At 36.2% G+C, this 26,503-nt stretch overlaps 1 protein-coding gene across 1 annotated transcript in view; it reads left to right on the top strand.

Moving 5' to 3' along the window:
* STK3 (serine/threonine kinase 3) overlaps window positions 1–26,503 on the top strand; it is a 120,732-nt gene that overhangs the window by 65,953 nt on the left and 28,276 nt on the right. The window contains exon 10 of the mRNA XM_056484808.1: window positions 8,884–9,059. Coding sequence (XP_056340783.1) covers window positions 8,884–9,059 — 176 coding nt within the window. The remainder of the gene's footprint in view (window positions 1–8,883; window positions 9,060–26,503) is intronic.

Below are 26,503 nucleotides of genomic sequence, written 5' to 3' on the forward strand. Positions count from 1 at the left end.
TACAAAATTACTTGCTGATATGCTCACTGTTTGGCTGAAGACTACTGCAGATTGAGGTCCACGAATTTTAATAGAATTATTTGCTTGAACAGGCAGCATCAATAGATGACTCTAACTCAGGCTGTAGCTGCCTTATTTCATGAGGCACAATGTAATGTTTAACTCTGGGCAGTTGTGGTGGGGGGGTGGTGTGGGGAGCTGTGTGTGTGTAACAGAGCTAATATCTCAAGGATGGAAATCAGTGCCAAATAAATAACTTTGTAGTTTTTCATAGCAAATACAAAGCTGCATTTTTGTTTGCATATAGAGACCTGATGTAATTTGCTCAAGATTAGTTAGAAGTGCAAAGCAGAAACTTTTTTTGTGTGTATAGGAAGTTAGAAGGAAAAAGGAGTTTTACAGATTTTGCTTGTTTGGCATTTTAATGGTTTGTTTTGGGTTTTATTTTGTTTTTCCTTTACAGTTCTCAATTGTGTGATTTAAAAAAAAAAAAAGAGGGAAAAGATAGTGTAAAAAAACTTGGAATGAATTTTTAGAGTGGAAGTATTATAAATTAGGGTTTAGTGCAGTTTCTATGCAATTTAATAAATCAGTCTTCATAAGTCAGTTCTGTTTAGGTAGTTTACCAAATTGGACCATGCTATCCATTTTTTATTTGTACTGAGAGGAAATACCTGTTACTTTGCCAAACAGATCAGAAGAGTGGTATTGGATTTGCACTGCAATCTCTTAATCTGTGTCTTATTTGTCTGCTGGGGACATTGCTTTTAAAATATACTGTTATTTTCAATTTTTAATTGATTCCAGTAACAATCTGTAGCTAGGGAGTTGCCTTTCTACACCTTGACATTTGGTTCAGTATGTGTCTTAATCCCATTCTTCTTTCTTCTCAAGCAAGAATAATCTTGGGAAAGGTAACAGATTTCCTTCCCCTCCCTTCTCTGCTGTAGATGACTTTCTTAAGCCCTTTAACTGCAGCAAAGTGAAGCCAGCAAACTGGAGGTAGTTTGCCTCATGACAAGTGATGGTTTAATCATTCAGCTGTCAGGCCACAGGTTTGGTTTAGCACTTACTTGCTAAAATTTCTTTTATTTTGCATTAGGCACCCATTATTTGCATTTTTTACATTAAAAACTAGAAATAATTAAAGAATGGGACCTCCACATCTCTCAGCTAAAAAATAAATATAAATCATGTCCACTGTAGCTGGTCCTCTGGTTCTGTGATTGTTGTGCTACTGGCTGAAATAGGAGCAATAGCAAGTTTCCTAAATAAATGTCACCAGGAAGAGACCTAAAAATCTTTGCTGTCTCTGAAAGGCAGTCACTGATTTTGTGCTCCTTTGTACTCGAGAAAGACGTGATATTTTGGAGATTGGTTGCTTTTTCCAATGTACTTATATAGGCAAAGTAGGCACTTTGTGGATGTTTGTGTGATTTGATTATAATAAATCAGAATGAGTATCTTAAAAGTGCTCTTTAACACTGCTGAATAATAGAAATTGCAAGCAAGAAGCTTGGAGAAATAAACTTCGTAAACTAGGGAAGAGAGATTTAATTTCCTTCCTAGAGACACAAAATATTTATTACAAACTTCTTACTTAATTACTGTTGTGTTTAGTTTCATGTTTTGTTTCCTTCTCCCTTTTGTTTCCCTGCTCAAGGACAAAATAAGAAACAATAATATGTTTTTATTTATAAGTACCCATGCTTAGAGGCCTCTGGGAGCCATGACAGAAAATAACTAAAACCATATTTTTTTCACAAATAGGGAATTGTGCCCAGATAAAATTGGGATTTGGAACAAAAAGAGGCCTGTCCTCCTGCCCCAACATATATTATACAGTCTAGTAATAAACAACATTTATCCTGTCTTGCTTGGTATGCCTGTGCATGCTCTGAGCAGAGACTGTGGTATGCACCTGGAAGGAGGAAAGAAAATGAAGAACATGGGAGAGTTGGGAGGAACTTAACTTCGGGAGGTTTAATGTGCAGTAGAGGAAAGAGTGAGAATGATGGAAATATTTCTTCTTTTGTTCTGTTGCCTGGGTTTTACTTATTTTTGTGTAGAAGCCTTTTCATATGTCAGTGGAGAGACTAGCATTCAGACCAGCTTCCTCACATTCCCCTTGTGGTTTTTCAGCAAGGCTTAGTGTTAGGGCTTTCTGGTGCACCAAGAGTACTTGTGGTTGTTCTCTTTTCTCCTTTTCAGTAACATTTCCCCAGCTTCTTTTTTTTGCCCTGTTAAATTAATATTTGCCATCTGCTTTGAGCTGGAAAATAAGTTGTCTCTTAGTGCAGTTTTGGTTTATTCGGGGTTTCTAACTGCTACTTCAGTCTTTGGTGAAGCTTCTAGATAGTTTGTGGTTGGTGATGAATGTATTAAAAGAAAAGGACAGAGAACACAAGAGGCAGCACTTGACAGCTAGAATGTAGAAAAGTAATCAGGTTTTGTTTTATTACTTTTTTGCCCTATAAGACGTGAGTGTTTTAGGTTTAGTCAGTATAATTCTTAAACACATTCTTCCTTCTAATCAAACATAAGAATATAAGAATATAATCTCTGGGACAGCAGGTTTCCTTCACTGTTCTCCCCCCTTTCCCAGATGACTGTTTTGAGCAGCATAGCTCCAGTGAAGTTGGCAAACTGGAGGTTGCCTGAGGCAAGTGATGGTTTAATCATTCAGCTGTCAGGCAACAGGTTTGGTGCCAGCACTTACTTGCTCAACTTTCTTGTCTTACTATCCATAATGATATTTTTGATTACAGTGGGACATGCACCATGCTGTAGAACCTACATGTTGATAGAAGAATTCATGAGTTGATTTGTTCATTATTGTTTAGGGTCCAACTCTGCATATTCCATGATTATAATAGTAGTATCATTGAATATTTTTTTCTTTTTTCCAGGGAGTGGGGAAAAAAGACACTAAAAATTATTAAAGCAGTTTTACAAGTCATATTCTCAAGAAGCAAAGGAATGTTTTGTGCTGAAAACTTTTCCCCATTAAAAATTATAATTTAGGTTCATAATCCTTCAAAAATCCTTTTTCAAGTTGAAATGTGGATTTTCCCTTTAAATGCCAGTTGCAATTATTTCTGAAAAATAGGTGTGTCATACAACAAACAAAAGGCCAAATGAGGCCTGAAGCTGCATGAAGGCTTGGGTGTGTAAGTGACTGTGATACAAAAACTATGGACTCAGTAACCACTTTGTTACACAGTTCTCAATCATCAAACATTTCTTAGAGCTATCCTGTGGTAGATTCCCGTCTGCTCTGGCCTAAGTAACTTATACTGCTGCTACTTCTCCACTGCTTCTCTGTGGTTCCCAGTAGCCTGACCTCTGATTCTCTGAGGTGGGGCTTAATAGGCATGTGTTAGCAGCAGAACTTTCCCACTCATAAAATATAGTCACAATTCCTGCTTAAAATATGGCTGAAGGAGGTGGCTGTGGCAGCTTTTTGTGTGGTAGTTTACTGTTAGATGCATTTGCCTGGAGACTGAGGTCCAAACTCTAGACTTCTGTCTCCCATTTCCCAGAAATTACTGCTACTGTGTTGTAGAGCACCTTGTGAGAGGAGAGAGTAGTGGTAGGAATGTATGGAATATAAAGCCTAAACAGTGTATGATGTTGTATTAGCTCTGGTAGCCTTTGCAGCAGGGGTGAGAGCACATAGGTAGATAAAATTCTAAAGAAGGCCGAAAGCTGATGGCTTTACAGCTTCTGACTCTTAATAGTGACAAAACAGTGCATTTTGAAGGAATGAAAGATACTGGCAGGATGTTCAAAGAAGCACTTCAGATAGGAGAGCCAGATCCATAACTTCACCAAGCAGCTGAACATGTTCCTCAATTGAGTGGTAAGTGGAGATCCACAGAATGCGGAAGGCTGTGGAAGCTTTTGGCAAAAGGAAGAAAGCTTTTCTCTGTAGGATATGCAACTGCAGAAGAGATCCAGTGTCCTGGTAGTCACAAGAAAGACTTACAGACTTTCCACAGGACATTGTAAAACCTCTACTCCAAAATGCCAGGCAGACAAAATACCAGCACCCATGCCCTCCCAGGAAATTCTAATGGGAGTCTTCCTTCTGTAGGAGATGTCCACCTTCATCTGCTGACCTTACTTGTTAACTAACAGCAGAACTTTTAAACTGGTTTAAAACCAATTTGATATTAATATAATACTCTTCTGTTGGAAATGCTTCACTGCAAAATAATTTTTCATGGTAGATGAGATCAGTTGAATTTTACCAAAACATGCATTAGAATGGAGTGTGCATTCCTCTTTATTTTGAAATGTGTGTTGAGAATTATTTATTTTATTTGTGATATGTTTTTGAAACAGTGTCATAGAGTTGGTCTTGTGTTATGTCATTGCCTCATTCGTTTTATTCAGCATACTTTTTGGAAGAAACTTGCTTATATAACTATTTGGGGACATCCCTATTGGCTGTGTTCCTATCAGGGGTGTTGCTGAGGTAGAATGTGTTTTCAGTCAGCATCAATGGTGCTCTCTGTTTTATGGCTTGCCAGCAATTTCTGACTGTTGTTTTATTATGGCCTTTTTTTCCCAAGCTGTTTTTGCAGTAGGCAAGTTGTAGGGATCATAAGAGACAGATGTTCTTAAATATTGAAACTGTGGAAAACATTTTTAAACATGATCATTGCTTATTGAAAGGCAGGTAATTAGAAGAACTGAAAAATCCAGATCCTTCTAGGATGGAATATGCACAAGAGGTTTTCAGTGCAAGTGTGGAGTGATACTGACTGTGCTGTAGATTTTTTGTAGCAAATGTAACTTACTGAATAGATGAGTGAATTAATTGTCCTAAAGGGAATCTTTATGCATAAAGTCTTTATACTTCTAATTTTCTTGTTTCTTGAAAGATGGTTGAGAAGATAACATTACTCTGTTTTTCATGAAAATTTAAAAAATACTTTCAGACCAAAGTGATCTTACTTGGGAATAAAAAAATAAAAAAGGTGCAGCCTTTATCAGTTTGCCCTAGTGTAAAGATCCTGAGTGCTTTTTTATAAAGTAAATACAAATGAGATAGGAACTTTCAGATGGCCTTTAAACTGGTAGATGTCAACCCATTCCTATGAAACACTAACTGAACCTGTTAGGTTGGCTAGAGATTGAAATAGTGTCTCTTTTTTAATTTTTTTTTTTATTTATAAAAATAAAGCAAAACCATAAAAATAAATTTATAAATAAATTCTTTGGATTTTTTTACATTGGAGGAAGAAACATCAACAATAAAAAGTTGAAATACCTCTCATCCCTTCATTTTGCAATCATATTTTTGGTTTTTTGTGTGAGTTTTTCCATTCGCAGTGAAGGTAAGCAGCTCTTGCTCTTTTAATTGGGTTAACTGACTTAATGCTCAATTGAAATCAGAAGTGAGTCCTAAATTCTTATTTAGCAAAACAAATAAAAGACATTCTCAAAGTAAAAAATAAAAGTTCTTTGCTTACCTTGGAATAATTTCTGTCCTGTTGACCTAATTTCCATAATATGCTTTTGGTAGCAAGAAATTCAGAGAGGTTGGTTTGTTTTCTGTATGTAAGTAGTCTTCTATTGCATGTATAAGGAAGATACTTATAAATAGTTCTAAAATATATGAGCAATTCTTGGAAAATCTTTAGTATTGCCTTATATGTGAGAGGCTGGTGACTGCCTTACCTGTAATTGGCCAACATTTTGGTACTTAGAGTTTTGAACACAGACACTGGCAATCTTTCTGTTTATAACTGTGTCTCAGGGATGAAACTTGAGTACAGCCATCTCAGCAGAATAAAAAATTGGTTGTGAAAGGCCAGCAATGTGGTGTCCTATCTTTTTGGTACAAACAGTTTCAGGGGTTTTGGGCAGCGGTCACCAAGTAATGAACAGTTTGTACTAAGAAATGGCATTGTATTTCTGTTTTTAATTCTGCCTCCCTCATACCACTGTCTTCACTTGGATCTGTTTTCTAAAGTGTGCTTTTCCAAAATTTAGATTCTTCCAATTTTTTATGCTCTACTCAGCTCTCGTGAGATCCCACCCATAATACTGTGTTCAGCCCTAGGACCCCCAAAATAAGGAGGACATGGAGCTGTTGGAGAAAATCCAGGGGAGGACTGTGAAAATGCTCAGAGGGGTGGAGCACCTCTGATAAGAAAACTGGCTGAGGCTGTTGGGTTGTGCAGCCTGGAGAAAAGAATGTTCCAGGGAGATCTTGTAGGACCTTGAAGTACCTAATGGGGAGCCTACAGGAGAGCTGGAAAGGGGCTTTTGACAATGGCCAGTAGTGGTAGGACAAGGTGTAATGGCTTTAAACTGAAAGAGGGGAGGTTTAGAGTAGATATTGGGAAGAAGTTATCTACTATGAGGATGTTAAAATATTGGAACAAGTTGTCCAGAGAAGCTGTGGATGCCCCATCCCTGGGAGGGTTCACGGCCAGGTTGGATGGGACTTTGAGAACTTTGGTCTAGTGGAAGGTGTCCCTGCCTATGGAAGGGGAGCTGGAATTGCATGTTTTTTAAAAGTCCTTTCCAACTCAACCTCTTCTATGACTATGGTTTGTGCTCTTCTCTGTAGTTATTTGGCATCCCTGCTGTTTACTTCTCATCCCTTCCTCAGTCCCAGATTCAAGAAATCAAGAAACATCCTTCAAGTGATCTTGAGTTTAGTGGGGGCAAACTTGGGAGATTCTGGAGAAGAGGTGTCTGCTGTCTGGTCAACTAAATTCAACCTGGAGTTAGTTCACTGGATTGTGAGGTGATGGTTGTTATTAATTAAAATATGGTGAATAGAGATCTGGAATTAGAAAAAAAATATGAGAAAACATGGCAAAAACTGAGAGAAAAATGAGCTAAAAACATAAGGAAAAGAAGGTGTGTGTGGAAATAGCGGATTGAAGGAATCATTGTGGAGTTGTAGGAAAGCAGCTGAAGTTGAATTCACTAAAGCAGAGAGCATGACAGCAGAAGCACAGATTAAAAAATGCCAGAAGAAATCTTGCTAGAACAGAAAAGTTTAGGAACATCAGAAAGAAAAGAAGCAATAAATCAACATGCAGTCTTTGCTTCTATCAAGATTAGTGTGGCCAGCAGGTGCAGGGCAGTGATTGTCCTCCTCTGCTGAGCCCTGGGGAGGCCACACCTTGAATCCTGTGGTCAGTTTTGTGCTCCTTGTTTCAAGAAAGACATTGAGGTGCTGGAATGTGTCCAGAGAACAGAGCAGAGCTGTTGAAGTGTCTGGAGCACAAGTGCTGTGAGGAGCTGGGGGTGTTTAGCCTGGAGAAAAGGAAGCTCAGCAGTGACCATATTGCTCTCCACAATGACCTGACAGGAGGTTGTAGCCAGGTGGGAGTCAGGCTCTTCTGCCATGTCTCAAGTGGAAGGATGAGAGAAAATGGCCATAGGTTTTGCCAGTGGAGGTTCAGATTAGATATTTGAATTTTTTTTTCCCCAGAAAAGTAAGCATTGGAATGGGCTGCCCAGGAAGACTGTGGGGGTAACATCTCTGGAATGTCTGGATGTGGCATTTGGGGTGGCTGGGGTGATTGTGGTGTTTCTTGGTCAGTGGTTGGACTAGATGATCTTGAATGTCTTCTGGCCCTGATGATTCTGTGAAAAGATGGCAGTACAAAAATAAACATTAATGAAAAAATAGGCTGCTATTAGTCATTCAGCAAAATTAGAATGAATTAGAAAATCTTTAGACAAAAGAGATGGGAAGAGATGATGAAATAAGAAGTGAAAGGCAGGGGGAAGCCCACTTAATGAATGAATAAAAACGAGTGTAAAGCCAGATAAGGAGATTAGCAAGTCCTAGTAATGATATTAAACACAAGCTCAAAATACATTTTCAGTTTACCTTTTTACTTGTTAAAACAATTATATCAAATAAAAATTCCTATTACTTTGTTGTGCTTGTAATTTAAATGTGTATTTTTGTCTGAATTTTGGTGTTAGGTTTTCCCCCCATCTTAGTTATTTATCTCTCATCCTGTTTAGTATTTTATTTGTGGAAATTATTTCTTATATCTTCATGACAAATGTGTTACACTTCCAGTAAGTACATTTCATGTGTCAGTGCTATGCAGAATATGGTCTCTGAGGTGGCAGTTATATTTATTTATTTTGCCATTTAATAATGAATTTTCTTTGACATCCCACAAATGAAAATAAATTTTAATCATTTAGGACTGAAGATTTTTTTTTTTTTTAACCTTTAGTTATGTGAAAAGGATAAAAGAGCAGGAATTCATGGTGATCTCAATCTGCTTCATAAAGCTTTTGCAGCTTTATGATGAAGCTTTTGATGATCACAAAAAATCCCCCAGGATGTGGAGACAGGGTGCTTTGCAATCATCTGTAGAGCATGATCCTGTAATTTTCTGGGGGTCATCATTGAATTAAATTAGGCAGCATCTAGACACAATTCATGTAGCTGTATTTTGCAAGTTCTTTTTCTAAATAATTATTAAATCCCACCTTTACTGAAACTGTTCCTTTCCTACAAGTGCCTGGGGACCAGGCCTTGAAGTTAGGGGCATTCAGCACCCAAAGGGATGCTTAGCACCTCATGTTATTCAGTCTCTATAACAACAAATTGATACTGCATGAAGTAACTTCTAATATTACTTGTGTGTGCAACTCTGAAATGTCTTGAACATTTCTCCACTTTGTATCTTGCTACAAAAATATCATGCTTTGACTATGAGCTTTTATGCCAAAAGATCCTCAGGGGACAAACAGAGGCTTGCATCACATACAGATGTATTAATTTCTGCAAACCCAGGAAAATTAATTAGTGAAGTTTAGTTTAGAGTGCATTAATTCTTTAATCTTCGAATTTTTTACCTTTTTTTTCTGTTTTCTTCAACTAAGGAAATGCTACTTCACCGCAAGTTCAAAGACCTTCTTTCATGGACTACTTTGATAAACAAGAGTCCAAGAATAAAAGCCCTGAAAACTGTAATCAGAACATGCATGAACCTTACCACATATCCAAAAACGTTTTCCCCGATAACTGGAAAGTCCCGCAAGATGGAGACTTTGATTTCGTAAGTACTTTTTTATTGTTTAATCTCTTGCATGCAGTTTATTTTATATGTGCCAAAACGAGTTAATCCCTTTCTATAACTATATTAATACGAATAAAATAAGTAAACTTTCAAGGACACTGTCCAAATATCTAATCTTTGTGCCTTGTCCTGTTTGTTGAAGTAAGTACACCTGGTTAACCCAGGTTAATGAAGAGTAGTGTGTGACTTTATACTACCTTGTAAATATTTTTTTTTTTTAATGTTTTTAGTTCCTTAAAATGTATATGCTATAACAGCTTTAAAATTCGACCCAATTCTGTTAAAAAAAAATTGCTACAGACATGGAATATTGTCATGTTTGTTGGCTATCTCAGTAGAATGCAAAGGATTTTTGGATTGGAGCCATTTAATTAATCTCCTTGGAGATGTTTAAGACCACCTACTGTTTTGCACAACTCATCTACTTGATACTGTTCCAATAGCACACATCTCTTGACATAGAGTTATTCTACCTAACACAAGTTCTTCTATTATAGGATGGAGTTTTTACCCTCCAAAATATGTGTAGTTTATTTCACTTTGACTATGTTGCAGATTATAGCAGGGTCAAAAAGAAAATGTTCCTAAGTTATAGGTTACACTTAAAATGAAATATATAATTACTGATTAGAGACTTGTAAATAATTCTACCTGGTTCTCAGCTTGGCTAATTTTTTAACATGTTTCAATGAAATCTTTGTTTATCTGTTGTGGATGAAGTGTTCTTAACTACAGTGCAGTAGCTAAATATGATTACATGGTGCCTTTTTGAAGCACACTTGAGATTTCAAGAGAAATATTGTGTTTAATTTTAGGTAACAGCTGTAGGTGGGGAATTTTCTTTCCAGTTTTCACTTACTGCATTTCTACTTAAAGCAGACTCTTAAATTTAAACTACTGAGGTAAAGCCAGTTAAATAGCATAGGACAAGCTGTTGCTGCTGGAGAATTGTGATTTAGTTGGATTTTGGTTTGGGTGGTGTTTATTTATTTATTTATTTATTTATTTATATAATCAAATGCAGTAATCATCATCCTGATTGACTACAAAATAGTTGCACTATTCATTGGAAAATAACTGGGCATTGTTTCAGTGGGGTTATTACAGTGGCAATAAAACTGCCTTTAGAACAATTTTAAATTCATCCTATCTTTTCCATTACTTGTGAAGAAAGGCAGGCAAAAATTATTCTTTTTGTAAATGCTAAGATGCTAATTCTGTAAATACTTACTCATGAATAATTCATACAGGGATAATCATGTGGAATTTGTTGACATTGCTTGTACAATGAAGTTGCCTTCTGGAAACAGGAATTTGTCCTAGAACAAAATACGAGGAGTTTTGATCTTCAGAAACTGAACTGCTCAGTTTTGTAGGCAAATCTTCCTAGTGGTGTCATAGTGGCAAGCACAGACTTCAGAATCCTAGAATGGGAAGGGACCTTTAGAGGTCATCTAGTCCAGCTTTCCTGCTGTGGGCAGGATCATCTTTCACTAGCTGTTTAAAGCTGTAACCGTGAAAACTTCCAATAATGTGACATCCACAACTTGTCTGGCAATTTGTGCCTGAGTCTCATTGAATTTATGTGATGTGCAGTTTGTCCTTGGCCTCCTGAAAAGGCAGTGTTGTGAGGCTTGTTGCTACAAAATTGTTCTGATTGAAAACCAAATAGGATTTCTTCATAAGTGAGTAACTGTTTGTTACTCACTGTGTGTGAGATGGTATTTTGTTTCAAACATGAAGAAGAGATAAGTCATCCTAAGAAAAAGTTTAGGAAGATGCTTCAGTAGTGGATCTACTGCTTCAGAGTAGTTCACTGAAAAATAGATTTCTCTAAAGCATGTGGTACCATCTGATGTTGCACAGGATATGGGTTTTAACTGCCTGCTGGTTTGAACCACTGGCAATTATTATTTACTTATATATTCAAGAAGCACTTCTATTTATATTTTAGACAGTGAGTGGCAGTATTGGCAAGTGGCCTGCAAGAGATTTTCTCAAAGGATAAATCAGTGGGCAGCATGCATAATGTATTGTCTGTTCTTTGTGAGATCAACATGAATGTTTTCAGTTGCTGACATGAAGCCTTTAAATGATTAATGAAAGGAATAAATGATGGAAACTTTTTGAACTAAATAATTCCATGCTGTTTTGTTTGGAATTAGCCTTAATGGGATCTAAAAAGGTACCCAAACTGTAAATTATGTCAGTCATAATTTTATTTAAAGAAGGTATTGATACACTAGAACTAAAATATAAGTATCAAAATTCAACTTAATACTAGTATATTCTAATACTACTCCAGCATTTTGTGAAGAAGAGGAAGAATGCTCTGTAAGCCAGAAGTCACCAAACTCATTGGCTGAATGACACCATTATTTCTTATCCTTGTAAGCCAAACACACCATGGCAGTTCTGGCAGCCAGTGAACACTTCACTTGTGAGCCAGGATAGGGTAACGCTAAGAAGAAATATTTAAGTGTATTACATGGAAAGCCCTACAAATTTAACTAAGAAGCAATAATGCCATTGAGGTGGGAAAGAGAAGGGAAAAGAAAGTGAAAACAAACCTTATAAATCCCTGCAACTAATTAGTTTGCTTATTTCTGTATATTATAAGGTAAAATAGGCAGAACCAGGAGCTAATTCCTGTGGCCAAATAGTATATTTGCTTTAGGTCACAGTGATTTTTTTATCCTATTCTTATAGCCTATCTTATCTTATTGTACTGTCTGATAGAACATAGTTATTTTAATTGTTGAAATATACCAATATGTGTAATGTACATGGCAGTTAGTCTTACATACTTGTTGATGTTGTAAGATAATGTAAATAAATAGAAATTGTTCTCATAATGTGGATATACAATTATATAAAATAAGGCAAATTAACTTAGTGCTAGGGCTGGTTTGAAAGTTTTGGTGTGAGCATAGACTTCTGCCCTGATGTAAATGTTTGAAAAACTACTTGCCAACACAAATATAACTAGAAGACTTTTCCAAGAAAATAACATGCTTTAGTCATCAATCTGAGCTTTAAAAAAAGCAGTTTTAGCAGCATTATTTGTTCTGTAAGGACGTATTTATGGTTTGATATTTTCTCTGTTGAAGTACGTCTGTTTTGAAATTTAAAAGCTGATCTTAATTCTTTTTCACCAATGCCATATGGGAATTTAAGGTCTGTGTCTGACTTTTGATCCTGTGGCCTTCAGTTCTGTGATCTGTCTGTGCTGGTTATTGATGTCATGTTCTAGGAATCGATAAGAAAAAATTGTCAACCACAGACCTTCAAGTTTTACATTGCATTGAATCAGGTATATTGCAAATAATTTTAACTAGACTGAATGCTAATACTGTATACTCACCTTGAATCTTACATTATTCCAAATTTACCCTTTTATGTTTGCTTCTGGACTTAAAGTGCTGTTTTTCATGCAACAGAGGTGTTTGGAATTTTTATACTACATTTTTTTCTTGCCTTTTAAAAAGAAGCAATGACCAAACAAAAGCATTAATCCTCAAACACTTCTGAATGTTTTCTGTGAGTAGGAATTTGTATAGAATTGCTGGTTTTGATCTTTGTTTTCCATTATTCAGCTGTCTGTTTTTGATGTCTCATCATAAATTCGCAATCCTAAAAGTATGGGTCTTTGATATTAGTGAATCTTAGGGAAATCTGTTTCTGGGGAAGTAATTATAATGTTTTGTTTTGCTCTTTCCACTTCAGCCTTTGAAGTACAGCTGTTGAAGCTCTGATTTGATATATAGCTCTTTCAAAAAACACAAACTAATGTTTAATCAAACTTCAGCTTTTATATTAAATTGTTAATGTGTATCTCACACTCAAGGATCATTGTGGAATTTTGCTTTTAATAAATTCTACCAGTCTATAGGCAATTCTCTTACACACTTTAATTCTTTTTAAGAGGCATGTGGCAGATAGCATAATTAAAGCAGTATTTTTAATCTTAATTCTGTCAGTTTTACTTGGGGTTAAGTGTTGCTTTATGCACGGCAAACGGCCAGTAAGTGTAATTAATAAGATACTGCTCATTGTGAGGAACAGTGGCATAATGTTATTGAATATGTAAGAATGCAGTAAAGCTCTGTAATGTATGGGTATGAGATTCCTAGGAGTATTAACAATGCACGGTATAAGCTGCTTTTCATAAGGAGGCTTAACTGTGTTCATAAGGAGGCTGACTTTTAGTTCTAGCTCAGAAGTCAGCAGTTTGGATCAGAATGAGAGCGAAGGATGTGTTTGTTTCACCCATCTGACTGGCCAGTCCCTTTAAGAACACTTGTGTTTTGCAGATACTTTGTATTCCTATGACCGTATTGCTAGGATAGCTTTGTTCTTTCAATGGGGAATTTTTCCCATGAAATAGGTACACGCTGGAGAGAGCTCTGTATTAGAGTAGTATAGCTGCAGAGTGTTGTTAAAGCAGCTTGCTTAAATTTTTTATTGTCTGTCACAGTTGAAGATTTCTATGTTATATAACATTTATAATAGAAATTAATTTTCACCAAGAAAAGGTGAATTTTTAATTCTGAGCAAGAAGAGCTCAACATTTTTATTAGGTGGGGATACCCAGATGAATCTTAGCTTGCTAGATTGGTGTACAATGTGTACATGTTGCAAAGTAACCTGCTGCTTACATTTTTACTGTATCATGACCTTTTAGATCTCATTAAGATGTGAAATTGCCCTGCAAATCCTTCTGCCCCTTAGTAATGTGTGTTACAGTGGGACATGATATTAACAAAGGATTTACATGAACCTAATTGATGATAACCTCTGAATTAACATTAGACAGAATGAGTTGCTAAACTTCATTTGCACTAATTGAATAGGTTATTTTATTTTAAATGAGTCATATACTTTTTGTTACAAGACAATAAAATGTAAAATGGCAAATCTGTTTATTATAGCAATGCTATGATAGTGATTGCTGTCTCTAGTAGAATTATTTCCAAACAGGAATGGTATCCAGATTGTTAAATATTAAACAGTGAACATGTAGATCATGCTTTGCATAATAACTGCAGTATCATGTTTAAGTAGATGCATTTTGGGTGACTTAAAGATTCTGGAATAGCAACAAAAAATTTAAAAGCCATCTGTTACTGTAGGCAGAATATTTCCCTGGGTATCAAAAGGAGCAAATACATTAGAATATAATAATTTTGGAATAATAGTACTGCAGATACGGAGACTTCAGTTAACATTTACAAATGTATAATGTAGCAATTGATTATATAAAAAATTAAATAGCATAAAATGATTGAAGATCATCTGGAATTAAATTAAAATAAATAAAGCTAATAAAGCTAAGCTGAGATAACTTCATTGGAAATACATCTTTGTCCAAAATCTTGGCTGGGTTTATGCTGACTCTATTTAAGCAGTGGATGAGTTTGTTTGGAATAGTTATCTTTTTAATTATTGGGAATTAATGTATTTCATCTATTTTCAGTTATTTTTTATCTCTTCTAAGATTTGAAAATTTTAAATGAAGTATTACTATAGATTCATTTTGCTTTGCTTTTAATTAGTTGTTGAATATCATGAAGCATTTCCAGATGCTGACAGAAAGAATGTTTTCTTAACTAAGCAAATATGAAACTTTGGTTTCTATGTTTCCATGGGCCATACACGTATGAGATAGAAGTATTATTGGTGCTGATAATTTCCACACAAAATTTCATTTTGTTCTGTTCAGGCATGGCTAAAAGGGGAGAGACTGTAAAATGAATTTAATGGAAATGACATACTTTATCTAGGTCATTTTGTGAGGACAGTGTGAACCTCAGCAATGGAGATTTTCTGTACCTTTTAAAGTACGTGGCTGTTAGAGAAACTTCTTGTGTCTTGGTTGATTATTTATTAAAAAAATGAAAGGTTTGTGTGTGAGTAAGTCAATGGGAGAGGTATTTGTATTAGGAGCACACAGTGGATGGTATGGACATCGTGGTTTGTTTGGCTTATTGTGCAGCTGTTCAGGAGGGGAGTTTTTGCCAGCCTGACATGTAAACCAAATGAGTTGTATTGATTGCTGAGATTTTATATGCAAAGGTAACAGAACAACTTATTACACTTTTTAAAAAACTCTTCTATCTGTCAAACACTGACTGATTTAACTTAATTCTGTTTGTATATTCTAATTTCAAAAGGAGATTTTTTTCATGCCAAGAGGGGGAAATACAGTGTCTGAGCAGAGTGTTTCTCCAACTGGTGTTGAATACAGCATCCTTTCTCTTTGATTATGTCTTTTCTTCTATTAATACATAAGTAAATAATTGAAAATCAACCCTAGTAATTTTTTAGGCTGTAAACAGAATCAATACTTTATCTTAAATTGTAGGACTGTTATAAGGCTGTTACTCTGATTATTGAGTCATGCATAACAAAGTAGTAGTGCTATACTTCAGCAGCTTTGGAAACTGAATTGTGCTGTCTGACAAAGATTATATAAATTTTTGTATCTTAAAAGAGCACAGGAAACACCCTACTGGAACAAAAAATGTTTTTCATTCGTACATGTTAAACAGAACAAAAGGCTTTTATTTATCATTGACATATACTCTAAAGACAAGGCAAGAGGTCCAGCTTGAATTGCAGCAATTTATTTGGAGTTAGATAGTAAGAATGGATAACTACATACAACAGCAGATTGCCCCGGAGGGTTGCAGAAGTTGCCATTGTTGTAAGTGTTGAAGACCTGGTTAAATAAACACATCAGGAACTGTTTTGGTGGAGTTAATCCCATTTGGAGCAGAGGATTGTTATAGGTGACCTACTCCTGTAAATGTTTGCAGTGACCTTATTTTCTATGGCTTTTTAAGCTACTGCTGATGCCTGATGTTTGTAATCATAAAAGATGTTGAGAACACTTAGGTTTTACAAGCTCGAGCTCTCAAAAAAGTGACATACATAATTTGTTTATTAGGAGCATCGTGTTTTGGAGGAGTTAGAGCTTGATCTTTTTTGCAATTAGCAGTCAACTGTTATTTCCAAACATGAGTCTGCCTCTGGAAAATTTCAGCTAAGATTCAGTTAGTGAAACTTAACCAGGTCTTTCCTCCCAAAACTTTAAGGATTCCTGCCATCTTATTTTATCACATCAAATAATTTCAATGTGCAGTGTGGTTTTTAATTATAAAATAGTTTCTAGTGAGAAAACATTTTAAAACTCACTTTTCAGCCAACTTTTCTATTCTTAGTATAGAGTTAAGAATGAAACTACTTTACACCAGAGAGTACAAATGCTTGTAACATCTTAATGCCCTTTTTTCACCTCATTAGCTTGAATGAGGAAAATGATTTGAGAAACTGAAGCCTAGCTCTAGTATGTATATTTGGTTATACAGCAAGTCTGTAATTTGTGCACAGTTTAAAAGGAACAAAGGAGAGACATGAGTGAAGCTGATGAGCTGGGACAGTGCTGCTGATTTAAAGTAATAACTTGTTACCTTAGTAACCAGTTGTCTGTACTAATATACCTCTTTAGGATGATTGTGTAATAGCTCAGTAATATGTGTAGTTGAGAAGGAGCTTTGAAAAACTTGTAAAACAGCAGTTGTGGCTGGACAAGTTTTAAAAGTTCCTTTTTTGTTTATCAAACCAATTCAGATTCAGGTCTCTATTCTGTTTTCCCTTACAGTTAATAACAATCCCAAACAAACAGGGAGGGTATTTAATCCAAGGAGTTTTCTTGTTCCATGAATCACTGTTAGTGTCAAGACAGTACACCACATCTTTGTGTGTAATGTCTGATCTCCTCACTGAATGTTCACACCAAGGAATGCTTGTTCCTGCTCAGGGTTTCAGCAGAATTCTTTGAAATCATCTTTATGTCAGTGTCATGCAGATTTACCACCGGGAAACAAAATCTGCTCTTCTGCTCTTTGCTATGATAATTAATGCTAATGAGAAGGAGTAAAAATAAAACCTGCCTCGGGAGAGTGGGTGACTGGAAGATTGTTCTAAGTTAATTTTTATAGCTTAATAGTTTCAAGGAGGATTTCCTTATCGTGACGTTTGGTAAAGAATGGGTTGTTTTTATCAGTTTAGGGGTTTTTGTGCTGCCTCCCCCCCCCCCTTTTTTTTTTTTTTTTTTTTTTTTTTTTAATCAAATGGGATCTTGTCAGATAGGATTCTAGCAATTTAACAGAAAAAATATTGGATGAGTTTAGTGACTGTGGCTGACTGAATAATCACAACGCTTGTATTAGGTTTCTGTGCCTCATGTTTTGATCAGCAGCCAGTAAGTACCATGTGTAGACTCTATATTAAGCTTAAATGTTAACAATATTTCGTAAACAAAATGCTGGAAATTAAATGGCTGACATTTAATACTGTTGAGCTTTATGAGGGATGGAAAAAAATCTGTATGGTTTTAGTTTGCAAGTATCTTGCAGAATTTGAAGAGAGACACTTCTGCAATAAGCCAATGACTTAAAGCAGTGGGCTCAAATACTTGGAGTTATTTGTTATTTTGAATTAATATCTTCAGATACCTGATTAGATTTGACTTAGTACACATATACCATGTCCTGGGATTGTCCAAAATACTTTGCCTTACATGTAAATTTTATTTCTTTTCTTATAATTTGCATAACTCAGAGACAAAAAGGAACTCCAATGAAACCTGAGAGCAAAATTTGTATTTCTGTAGTTTCTGAATAACTTATTATTCTCATTTACTTGTATTTTAGTAATGTATGAAAAAGATATGTTAGAATCACCCAAATGTCATCCTTTTACATTAGATCTGTCAATAAACATACATGATAATCCACATTTATGTTTGTTTATTGAGAGTTGTAGCATTCCTGTGAACTAGTAATTTTATTTTTGGTGAAGAAGGTGAGATGTCTGCAGTGTAAATTTGTAATCTAACTGCTTGGAGGCTTTTTTTTTCATTCACTGATGTTGTTATTTGTGCCTGGGCAGACATGTACCTCATGGATAGCACCAGTACTAAAAAAGGTAAAAAACCTATGTGATATCCATTGGTGTGTGGAGGGTACACACAAACACAGAGCAAATTGAACAAAACAAAAAAATTATTTAGACGATTTTTTATGCCTACTTTATATTTTTATAAGTGTAAAAATTTAAAAATAAAGCTATGCAAGCCCAGTATACAAGGCTGCTGTTACTGGCAAACTCTCCATAAAGGCTTAATCTCATACTTGCTAAAGTCAGTGTCAAAACTCCTACTGATGTCAATGTTAAGTTTCACTGCTCAGACTGTTAAAGAAGCTACTTTCATTTGTGTACCTAGATGTGAAACTGCATTTAGATTTTTGGGTTAGAAATTTCACAACTTAGACTGTTTCTCTCCACATTCCTTAGTTTAGGGCAAGTTCAGTGCATTCCTAAGAAAGAAACACTTGAAGAATTAACACTTCTGGCATCTAATGATCATAGTATTACTTACATTTACATATGACATTAGAAGTTGTACAGATACAAGAATAATCAGATAATCTAGTTTGTTGACAAAAATGTTCCAGGACACAATTGTTCCATAGGACATCTCTAAAGGTACTGTAGAATGGTTATAGCTATTTCAAGAAGCTGCTTAATGTTCAGCTGAGAACCCTGACTTAATTTCCATGACAATTTTTAGTGTGCCATAGTGAGAACTAAAACAAGTTGCCTTAAACAATTTTGAAAAAATTTAACTTACTTTGCATTGCAGCAGACTAGGGTCATGGGCAAGGTTAGGTCTGCAGCTGGGAAGCAGGAACTTTGCAATCTGTGCAGTCTTGACCACATGATGCTGTATGACCATGCTGTAGTGCTTGTAGACGTGAATTAGGTGGAACCTTCTAAAAACATATTTGAATTCTTTTTCCCTCATGGTGTCCATGCAGTTCAGTAGATGTAGTTGGTTTTTATATTTGAATATTACTCTTTCAAGTAAGAATGGGGGAAAAGCTGTTCTTCAAAGACACAGACCAAACTTCCCTGGGGTTATCTTTTAACATTTTAAGAGTTATCTTTTGCATCCTTAAGATGCAAAAAGTTCTGTTAGTAAAAATGGCCTGTCCTGAAATGACTGCCTCTTTTATTTGAAGATTGTGCTTTTTGGAATAGGGATTTACTTGAAGAAGTGTGTGAATGGAAGAGGAGGATTTCTTTCTAAAGTGCAAGCATTTGGGTTACTTTAAGATTGCCATTAATTATAGTCACATGTTCTAAATGCCATCCCCACACAAGAAGAAGACGTACTCTACAGAGATGACTAACCACTTCAAGAGGAGAACTATTAAGCTAATAATGTTCATAGAGGTAGAAATGTGGTATTTTCATGGTGCTTGTGATATATGTGTATAGGATGAAATGGGCTCTTTTTTTTTCTTGCTTTTGCAAAGTTATGAATATCATCGCTATTTTTGTCTAAAGAGTTTCCATTAACTCTTAGAATACAACTATGAGGCAAGATGAAGAGACCTGTGTAAGTACAGGCAGGTTCAAGTAACAAAGACATTAAATTAAAAAATGAAAATAACACTTTTATATTTCTTCTATGGCTTAAAATCTGGCAAGATGTGAGCAAGTGTGTGCAGTCCACCTTCAGTGCTACTTTAGAGAAACAGAGGAGGAGTTGGCACGAGTGTGTTGGTTGTAGTGCAGCTTGATGTGTACAGGCTTATTTGTTGTCTCTTGACCTGGTTAACTTCCTTGTCATGGGGTTTAAAGGCCTAATTTGCAACAGTTGTTCTTCCTTACATGAAGTTTTGAATGGTGCTGTTATGGCCTTTTGAATGAATGATGTTATGGCCAAATAATGCACATTTCACTTACACTCAGCAGTTAACAGGATTTAAATCTAAAATTTTGCAGTTCCTTTTTATTTAAAAAATTAAATTTAAAATCTTAATTCCCGAACAGTTTTCCGAGTAAAGAATATTTGCAGAGGAAAAGACATGGAAAAGACCTGATATCTCTGAAGGGGATTTCGAAAGGATTTAAGGGAAAGAGCAGTAGGTGGAGAAGAGACTCTGTTACTTTCGCATCCCTGTGAAGCTGAAGAGCTTTGTTTTCTTCTCTCTTGACTCTACAGCAACAGCCCGGTGATTATCTCAGAGGTGGGCTAGTTCAGAACTACAGGGGAAAATAGTGACATGTGAAACAGTGGTTAGTTTGAAACTACCTGACCTGTTTCCCAGGTTTTAAAGAGCTGTTGCTATGGCAACAGCAGCTCACTGAGGATGAGCGCTGTGAAGTTTCAGAGGTTCAGCAGTTTTGTGCGTGGAGCGGCTGGATTGCCTCCAGCATTAAAGTGTGCTCCCTGCACCCACCTTTTTACAGATTCCTATGCTACCCTAGAATTAGCACAGATTCCTTAGAAAACATGTTTTCCAAACCCTACTGAGCAATTTATTAATTTCGCCTAATTTCAGTTAATTTCTTCCTTTCTACATCTCATTTCATTGCTGCTTCCCAAAATAGACCACTTCCGAAGAACAATAGTACCCTGTGCTTCTCATACTGTTCTGTCACCAAATACAATGGTAATTTTCTTCTGCAGTTTCATATCCCGTGTTAGGGAAGTCAGCAAAGATAAGCTGTTAGACCATAGGCTGCAAGAGTTGAGGTTGTTCAATCTGGAGAAGAGAAAGCTCTGAGGAGGCCATACTGTGGCCTTTCAATATCTGTGGTGGAGTTCTAAAAAAGATGGAGAGACTTTTTACCAGGTGAAAGACAGGGTGTAATGACTTCAAACTGATTCAGTGTGCTGCAAGCACATTTTCGAATGGAAAGATTTTTTTTTTATAAGGTTGCTCAGACACTGGAACAGATTGCACAGAGAACTTGTGGATGCTCCATCCATGGAAGTGTTCAAATATTGGATGGGACTTTGAGCAGCCTGATCTAGTGGAAGATGCCCTTTCCTATGGCAAGGGGTCTGTATTACAGATGGTCTTTAAAAGTCTCTTCTAACACAAATCATTCTGTGAGAACTATGAGGAGGAGGGAGTGGCAACAAGCAACTGTTATGGACTGTCCATAACTGCTCACTCTCCATCCCTCTGTGTTATTGAGGAAGTAGTGGCTATGAGTAACAGAGTCCTTATTTTGAAGGAGTGAAGTTAAGCCTGGAAAGGGAAAGAGGCCAGGTGTTGCTTCAGTGGTTTTCTGTTGTTGATTGGTTCTCACTACACAAATCTATTTATATTGGCAATAAATTAAATTGGCCCCATGTCAAGTATGTTTTGCCTGTGATGGTAAGTGGTAAGCAATTTCCCCATCTTTATCTTGAGACATGAGCTTTCTCATCCTAGTTTCTCCCCCTATGCTGATAAGAAAGGGGCCAGAATGAGCAGCTGGGTCAGCATTTGAGTGTTAGCAAGACTTAACCCACCTCACCTGCAAAGACTCATTAGAGCAATATTCTATAGCTAGAAGCTCATCTTCATCTGTGACAGAAGAATAAGTTTTCATGATCTGTATCAGCTCTTCACTCTCTTTTCCTGATACAGCACTTCTGTCATGCAGTCACAGCTCAGTAACTAAGAAGAGCCATTGCAGATGCTCGCTTTGTTGGAAAGAGTGCCAGGTCTGGTTCCCCCTCAGTGATCTAAAGCACAAATACCATCTGTCCTACAGTTAAGATCACTTCAGTGAGTTTCTACATAACTGCTCACGCATGCCAGATACAGAGAATCAGTCTAGCTGCTTTTTCATTTCTTTTTTTGGAACTATCCTCAAATTGCCCCATGACACATGTACAGAAGTAGTGCTTCCAAATTCCTACTTGTTAAAATTGTCAGCTTTCTCTGGAACTTCTCAGAAGAAGGCCTTGTCTGCAGTACAAGGGCTACAGCATGGCCTGACTGCATTTCTTGGCTGTTCACTGGAGTGACTTCTGTCCTCAGGATTGTGATCATCAGAACTGGTTTGGAGCCTTCTTGGTATTTTGCAATAGCTAGGTGATTGGCAAATAGGTACACTTGTGAATGTCTCAGTCTTAGAGCTGGTGCTGCTCATGAGGCAGGCACATGTTCAGATACCCCAAGGGCAGTTGTGGTCAAAGCAGTTGGTCCCACCTAGCCCATCTCACCGTGTTCTCCAAGTGGTAATTGAGTCTTAGGAAGAGTCTAAACCTCTGTATGTCAAGAACATAGCAGGGCAATCATTTCTGTGAAGAGAAAAGGAGGCATGAGATCTTTATGCTCTTTAGAAAAGGTGATTATAAGTGGAATTGATACGTCTGGTATAAGATTTGTATTGATTAACCCTCATAATATTGGATTGTGGGGACTGGAGAATTTTGAGTAAACAGTCTTCAGAAAGATACTCAAGCCAGTTTTGAGACTGAGACTTGAGATACTTAAATGGGCCCATTTTTTTCCCCTGATAATGAAGAAGAAATACTTTTTATTAGGAGAATAAATATTTTTATCATGGTCTGGTTTATCCACAGGGTCCTGTTTAGATACCTCTTTAATCTACTAGTCACAGTCGTTTTACTATTTTTTTTTTTTTTTTAAACTTTTTTTACAGATTTACAGAATATTCTAAGTTGGAAGGAATCCACAAGGATCATCAAGTCCAACTCTTAAGTGAATGAGGTTCAAACTTGCAACCTTTATTATTAGCACCATGCTCTAACCAACTTTTGGTTGAAGTTGATTTTTAGTGATCCTTAGAAAGTTACAGTATTCAAAAAACCTAAGTTATGCCTAGATTCATGAAGGCAGTTTTTATTCTACAATCTCTTCTCCATGATAACTTAATTCTGAGTTTTCAGGCTTACTATCATGGGTCTTTCCTTGCCTAATGCTTAAGTGTTCCTCCAGATTGTGGAAAGTCTCCTAATCCTAGACTGATCCTCTGAGAATGACTGGATAAAAAAGTGCTCACAAGTTCACTAGGTGCACACCCACAGCCAAGTGAACCAGTTTCTGTGGGTGGTGGCCAGCTTTGTACTCATCCTCTATGTTTTGAGGGGGAGGTCTCCTTCCCCTTGGTCAAAATAAGTTTTTGAAAACAAAAAAAGCAGTTATTTTTTGGGCAGTCTTTAGGAGTACACCTTGTTCCTGGAACGAGTTCATTGTGTTCTTCATCAAAATTTCCCAATAGGGAAATATATAATAGGAGTTTTCTGGCTGATCTAATGAACCATCATTTTACTGAGACTTTAATGTTACCTTTGCATCCCTTTATAGATCATCTTTCTAAGCTCATGACTGTATGATCACACCTTCAATTTTAAATTCTTTGAGTTCAAACAATATTTTCTAGTGATTGCCACATACTTAGGAAAATATGTCTTGAGTCATGTTGGCTTTCTTTACATTGGAAAAAACTGTGTAAGTTTGTATTTTGTGTGATTCTTGCAACGTGTGAATCAAGCCAGGAAATCACCCTGCCTGTGTTCTCTCCAAAGTCACCGACAACTGAAGTCTCAGAGTTTTTTTTTTAAATGTGGACAAGAAGGTTTAGAAGGATTGTTCAGCTTTTCAAAGACATGGCAAAAATGCCTGTGTGCATGGTGAATTCCCCACAAGGAGAAGTGTGGTAGCATGCTGGGTCAGGATCTACTGCAAGAGGGCCAGAGTGGTGATTCTTGAGTATCCACATGAGCACAAGTGTGCTTTGAGCTGTGAGAAATGTGTCTATCCCTGAGACTTGCAGATTTGTCCCTATAAATTCTGTGTGTTCTTTTGCTTTTTTGTAAGCATGGTACCGTCACTGGGGGCTTCAGTGTATGATGCAGCTCAAGTGGTTCCTAAGTACTGCTTTCCTTAAGGTTTTACATATCCTCATCAGTCAAAACCAGTGGGCTCAGCCTGTAATGGAACAAGAAATTGCATTTATGTGTATATTCATAACTCCATATGAGATCCCATTAAAAGTTACTGGGGATTCTGGATGTGAGGAACCAAGGACTCACTTACCAGTTGGTACCTCACGTATGCAACCTCCACAGCATGATGTAGCATGCATATACCTGTGAGTATTTCAAAGACTGAAAAATCACAGTCTTTCTAGGGTTGTGCATAGACCATCACATTTCATGGACATTCTGGTTACTGCTTAGTAGCTTATTTTAGATGATGCTTTATATTATTTTTTATAAAAAAGGAAAAAGCCCTTTGGGAATTAAACAATGAATTTCAGGAAGGATACTTCTGCATTCATCCACTAGTTTAATGAAATAAGAGGAATTAAGAGAGAAGAAAATGTACATTGAGAAGAAACTTCTGTTAGAAAAATCCTATATCTAAATGTGTGGTTCTTTACATAACAACCACTCAGTTAAGTTTTGGGGCTGTTAATTTCACACGCTATTGCAAGAAGATGAAAATAATAAAACCCCCATGAGGCTGTATGTCTGGTAACATTGGAAACTGTAATGATTATTCTCTTACTGCCAGGTTTATGGTTTTGATTTTCTATTTGGGCATTTAGAAGAACAAGGATTTCTGTTCAGTAGTAAGGCATTCTGGGACAAAGATGAAAGAAGAAACTTCAGCAGCAATCAAAATTAGAGGAAAGCTTGGTCTGCAGTTATTCTCCATGGTAATACAATCTAATTGTAACCATATTAGAAAAGCAGAGTTGTGGAGGTAAATCGTTGGTGTAATATATGGATTTATACATTTGCATGTTATTATGACTATAGAAGACATTCACGTTCTCTTATTTCAGCAGCTATTGGTATTTTGGTTAATACTAAAATTCTTTTGATTGCCATACAGTATGAAAAAAGAAAGACTAGAAAGAAGATGACTCTTGAAATTGAGTAGAAGGTAGTTGCAGGTTTTTTTGAGAGGCTGCTTTGTTACTGTCGGAATTGGTGTAAAATCCCAATCACTTCGTAACTCCTTAAGTAAAATATGGAGTCAAAACCTATTTTGCACTTCTCTTTGTAAGACTAATGAGAGCATTTGCAACACTTGATTTAAGTGGGTTTTTTTTCCTTTTGTTTCTTCTTACTACTATACAAACAGATTCACTTTGTCTCTTCATTCTACTTTTTCATTCACTAGTAATGGTAAGCACAACACTGTGAGTTAATGAATGAATGGTTCAAAAATTTTGTATGAAATTAATCCCTGTCAACTGTGATTTATCATGTGTTTTGGTATGGACTCTGAAGATTTTCTAGCCAGTAATAAAATATCAACTACTTAAGTTTTCTTATATCTTGAAGGTTTATCTCTGGCTTTGCCTCTCTCAGGATACCTAATGACACTCCTTGACTCTCGTCCCTCCTCTTTGCGAGTACCAGGTTTCTACCTCTAATTCAGCAAAGCATTAAGTTGGCTTGCCTGTAACAGCACTTCTTTAGTCAGGAGTCTGTCTTCAGTTATGTGGAAAAATCTGCAGAGTCTCAAGAGTGGTTTGCACCTGCCACTAAATTGTAAGTAAATGTGGAAAACACTTTGCATTTGAGGAAAACTTGCTCCTTCTGCAAATTTGTGGACAGGCAAAATTTTTCCAAAGACATGTATTTAAATACACTACTGCTTGAGGATCACTGCTTTCTGACCTTATCTCTTTGGAGTTTTCCAGAATAATCTAGAAAAATTGGCACTTTAAGTTGTTGGGGAAGAATTGTACAAGAATTGTACAAGTTATTTTCCTCATTCAAATTCATAGCAGAAAGGGCTGAAAATATCATAAATAGATGGTTTTCTTGCAAAGGATATAAAAGGTGACCTATGTAGACTATCATGATTTTTTGAGGTCTTTCAAAATTTTTGTTTCAGATAAACTTGAGTTTCACTTTACCTTTATGTTTTAAATAGACATAAGATAAAGAAAACATTAAGCACTAAACCACACAAGTCTACTGCTAATATCCAATATAATATCAAAAATGAGAAAAATGCTTTATTCTTTCAGTGGTTTTTGATCTTCTTGTACTTGGGATGTGCTCACATGGTGAATTGAATTTGAATAGATGTGGGAGGTTGTCCTAGAGAAAATTAGCAACTAAATATTGATTCCAGTAGTTTCTTTTCTTATGTTTTACTCTATTATTTTTATATTGTAAGGTAACTAAAACTATTATTTATTTAGTAAAGGTAACTTGTCCAAACTATTATTAATCTGAAAAACGGGCGATTAGAATTCCTTACTAAATGATTTTTTTCTGTGTCTCTGCTAAAGTGGATATGTTACCAAATACTTTTTCCAGATTAGCTTAACATATCTGAATTGAAGGTACTTCCATTACTTTCCTTGGGGTGGAGGCTGTGCCACAGTTCTATAGATCTGACAGCTATACAATATTTTTTTATCTTCAGTTTAAAATTTTATGATCTTATGCAGAGTTAAAGCTCTTTGAATGATCTTCAACAATTTCTACTCCTCTAAGGACGAATAACTTACTTGAGTTATATGGGTTACCAAATCTTCCCTTATGTGTCTGCCTTAGGGAGAATATTGCACAG

This window comes from Oenanthe melanoleuca, chromosome 2, assembly GCF_029582105.1.
Source record: "Oenanthe melanoleuca isolate GR-GAL-2019-014 chromosome 2, OMel1.0, whole genome shotgun sequence".
Lineage (NCBI taxonomy): Eukaryota > Metazoa > Chordata > Aves > Passeriformes > Muscicapidae > Oenanthe > Oenanthe melanoleuca.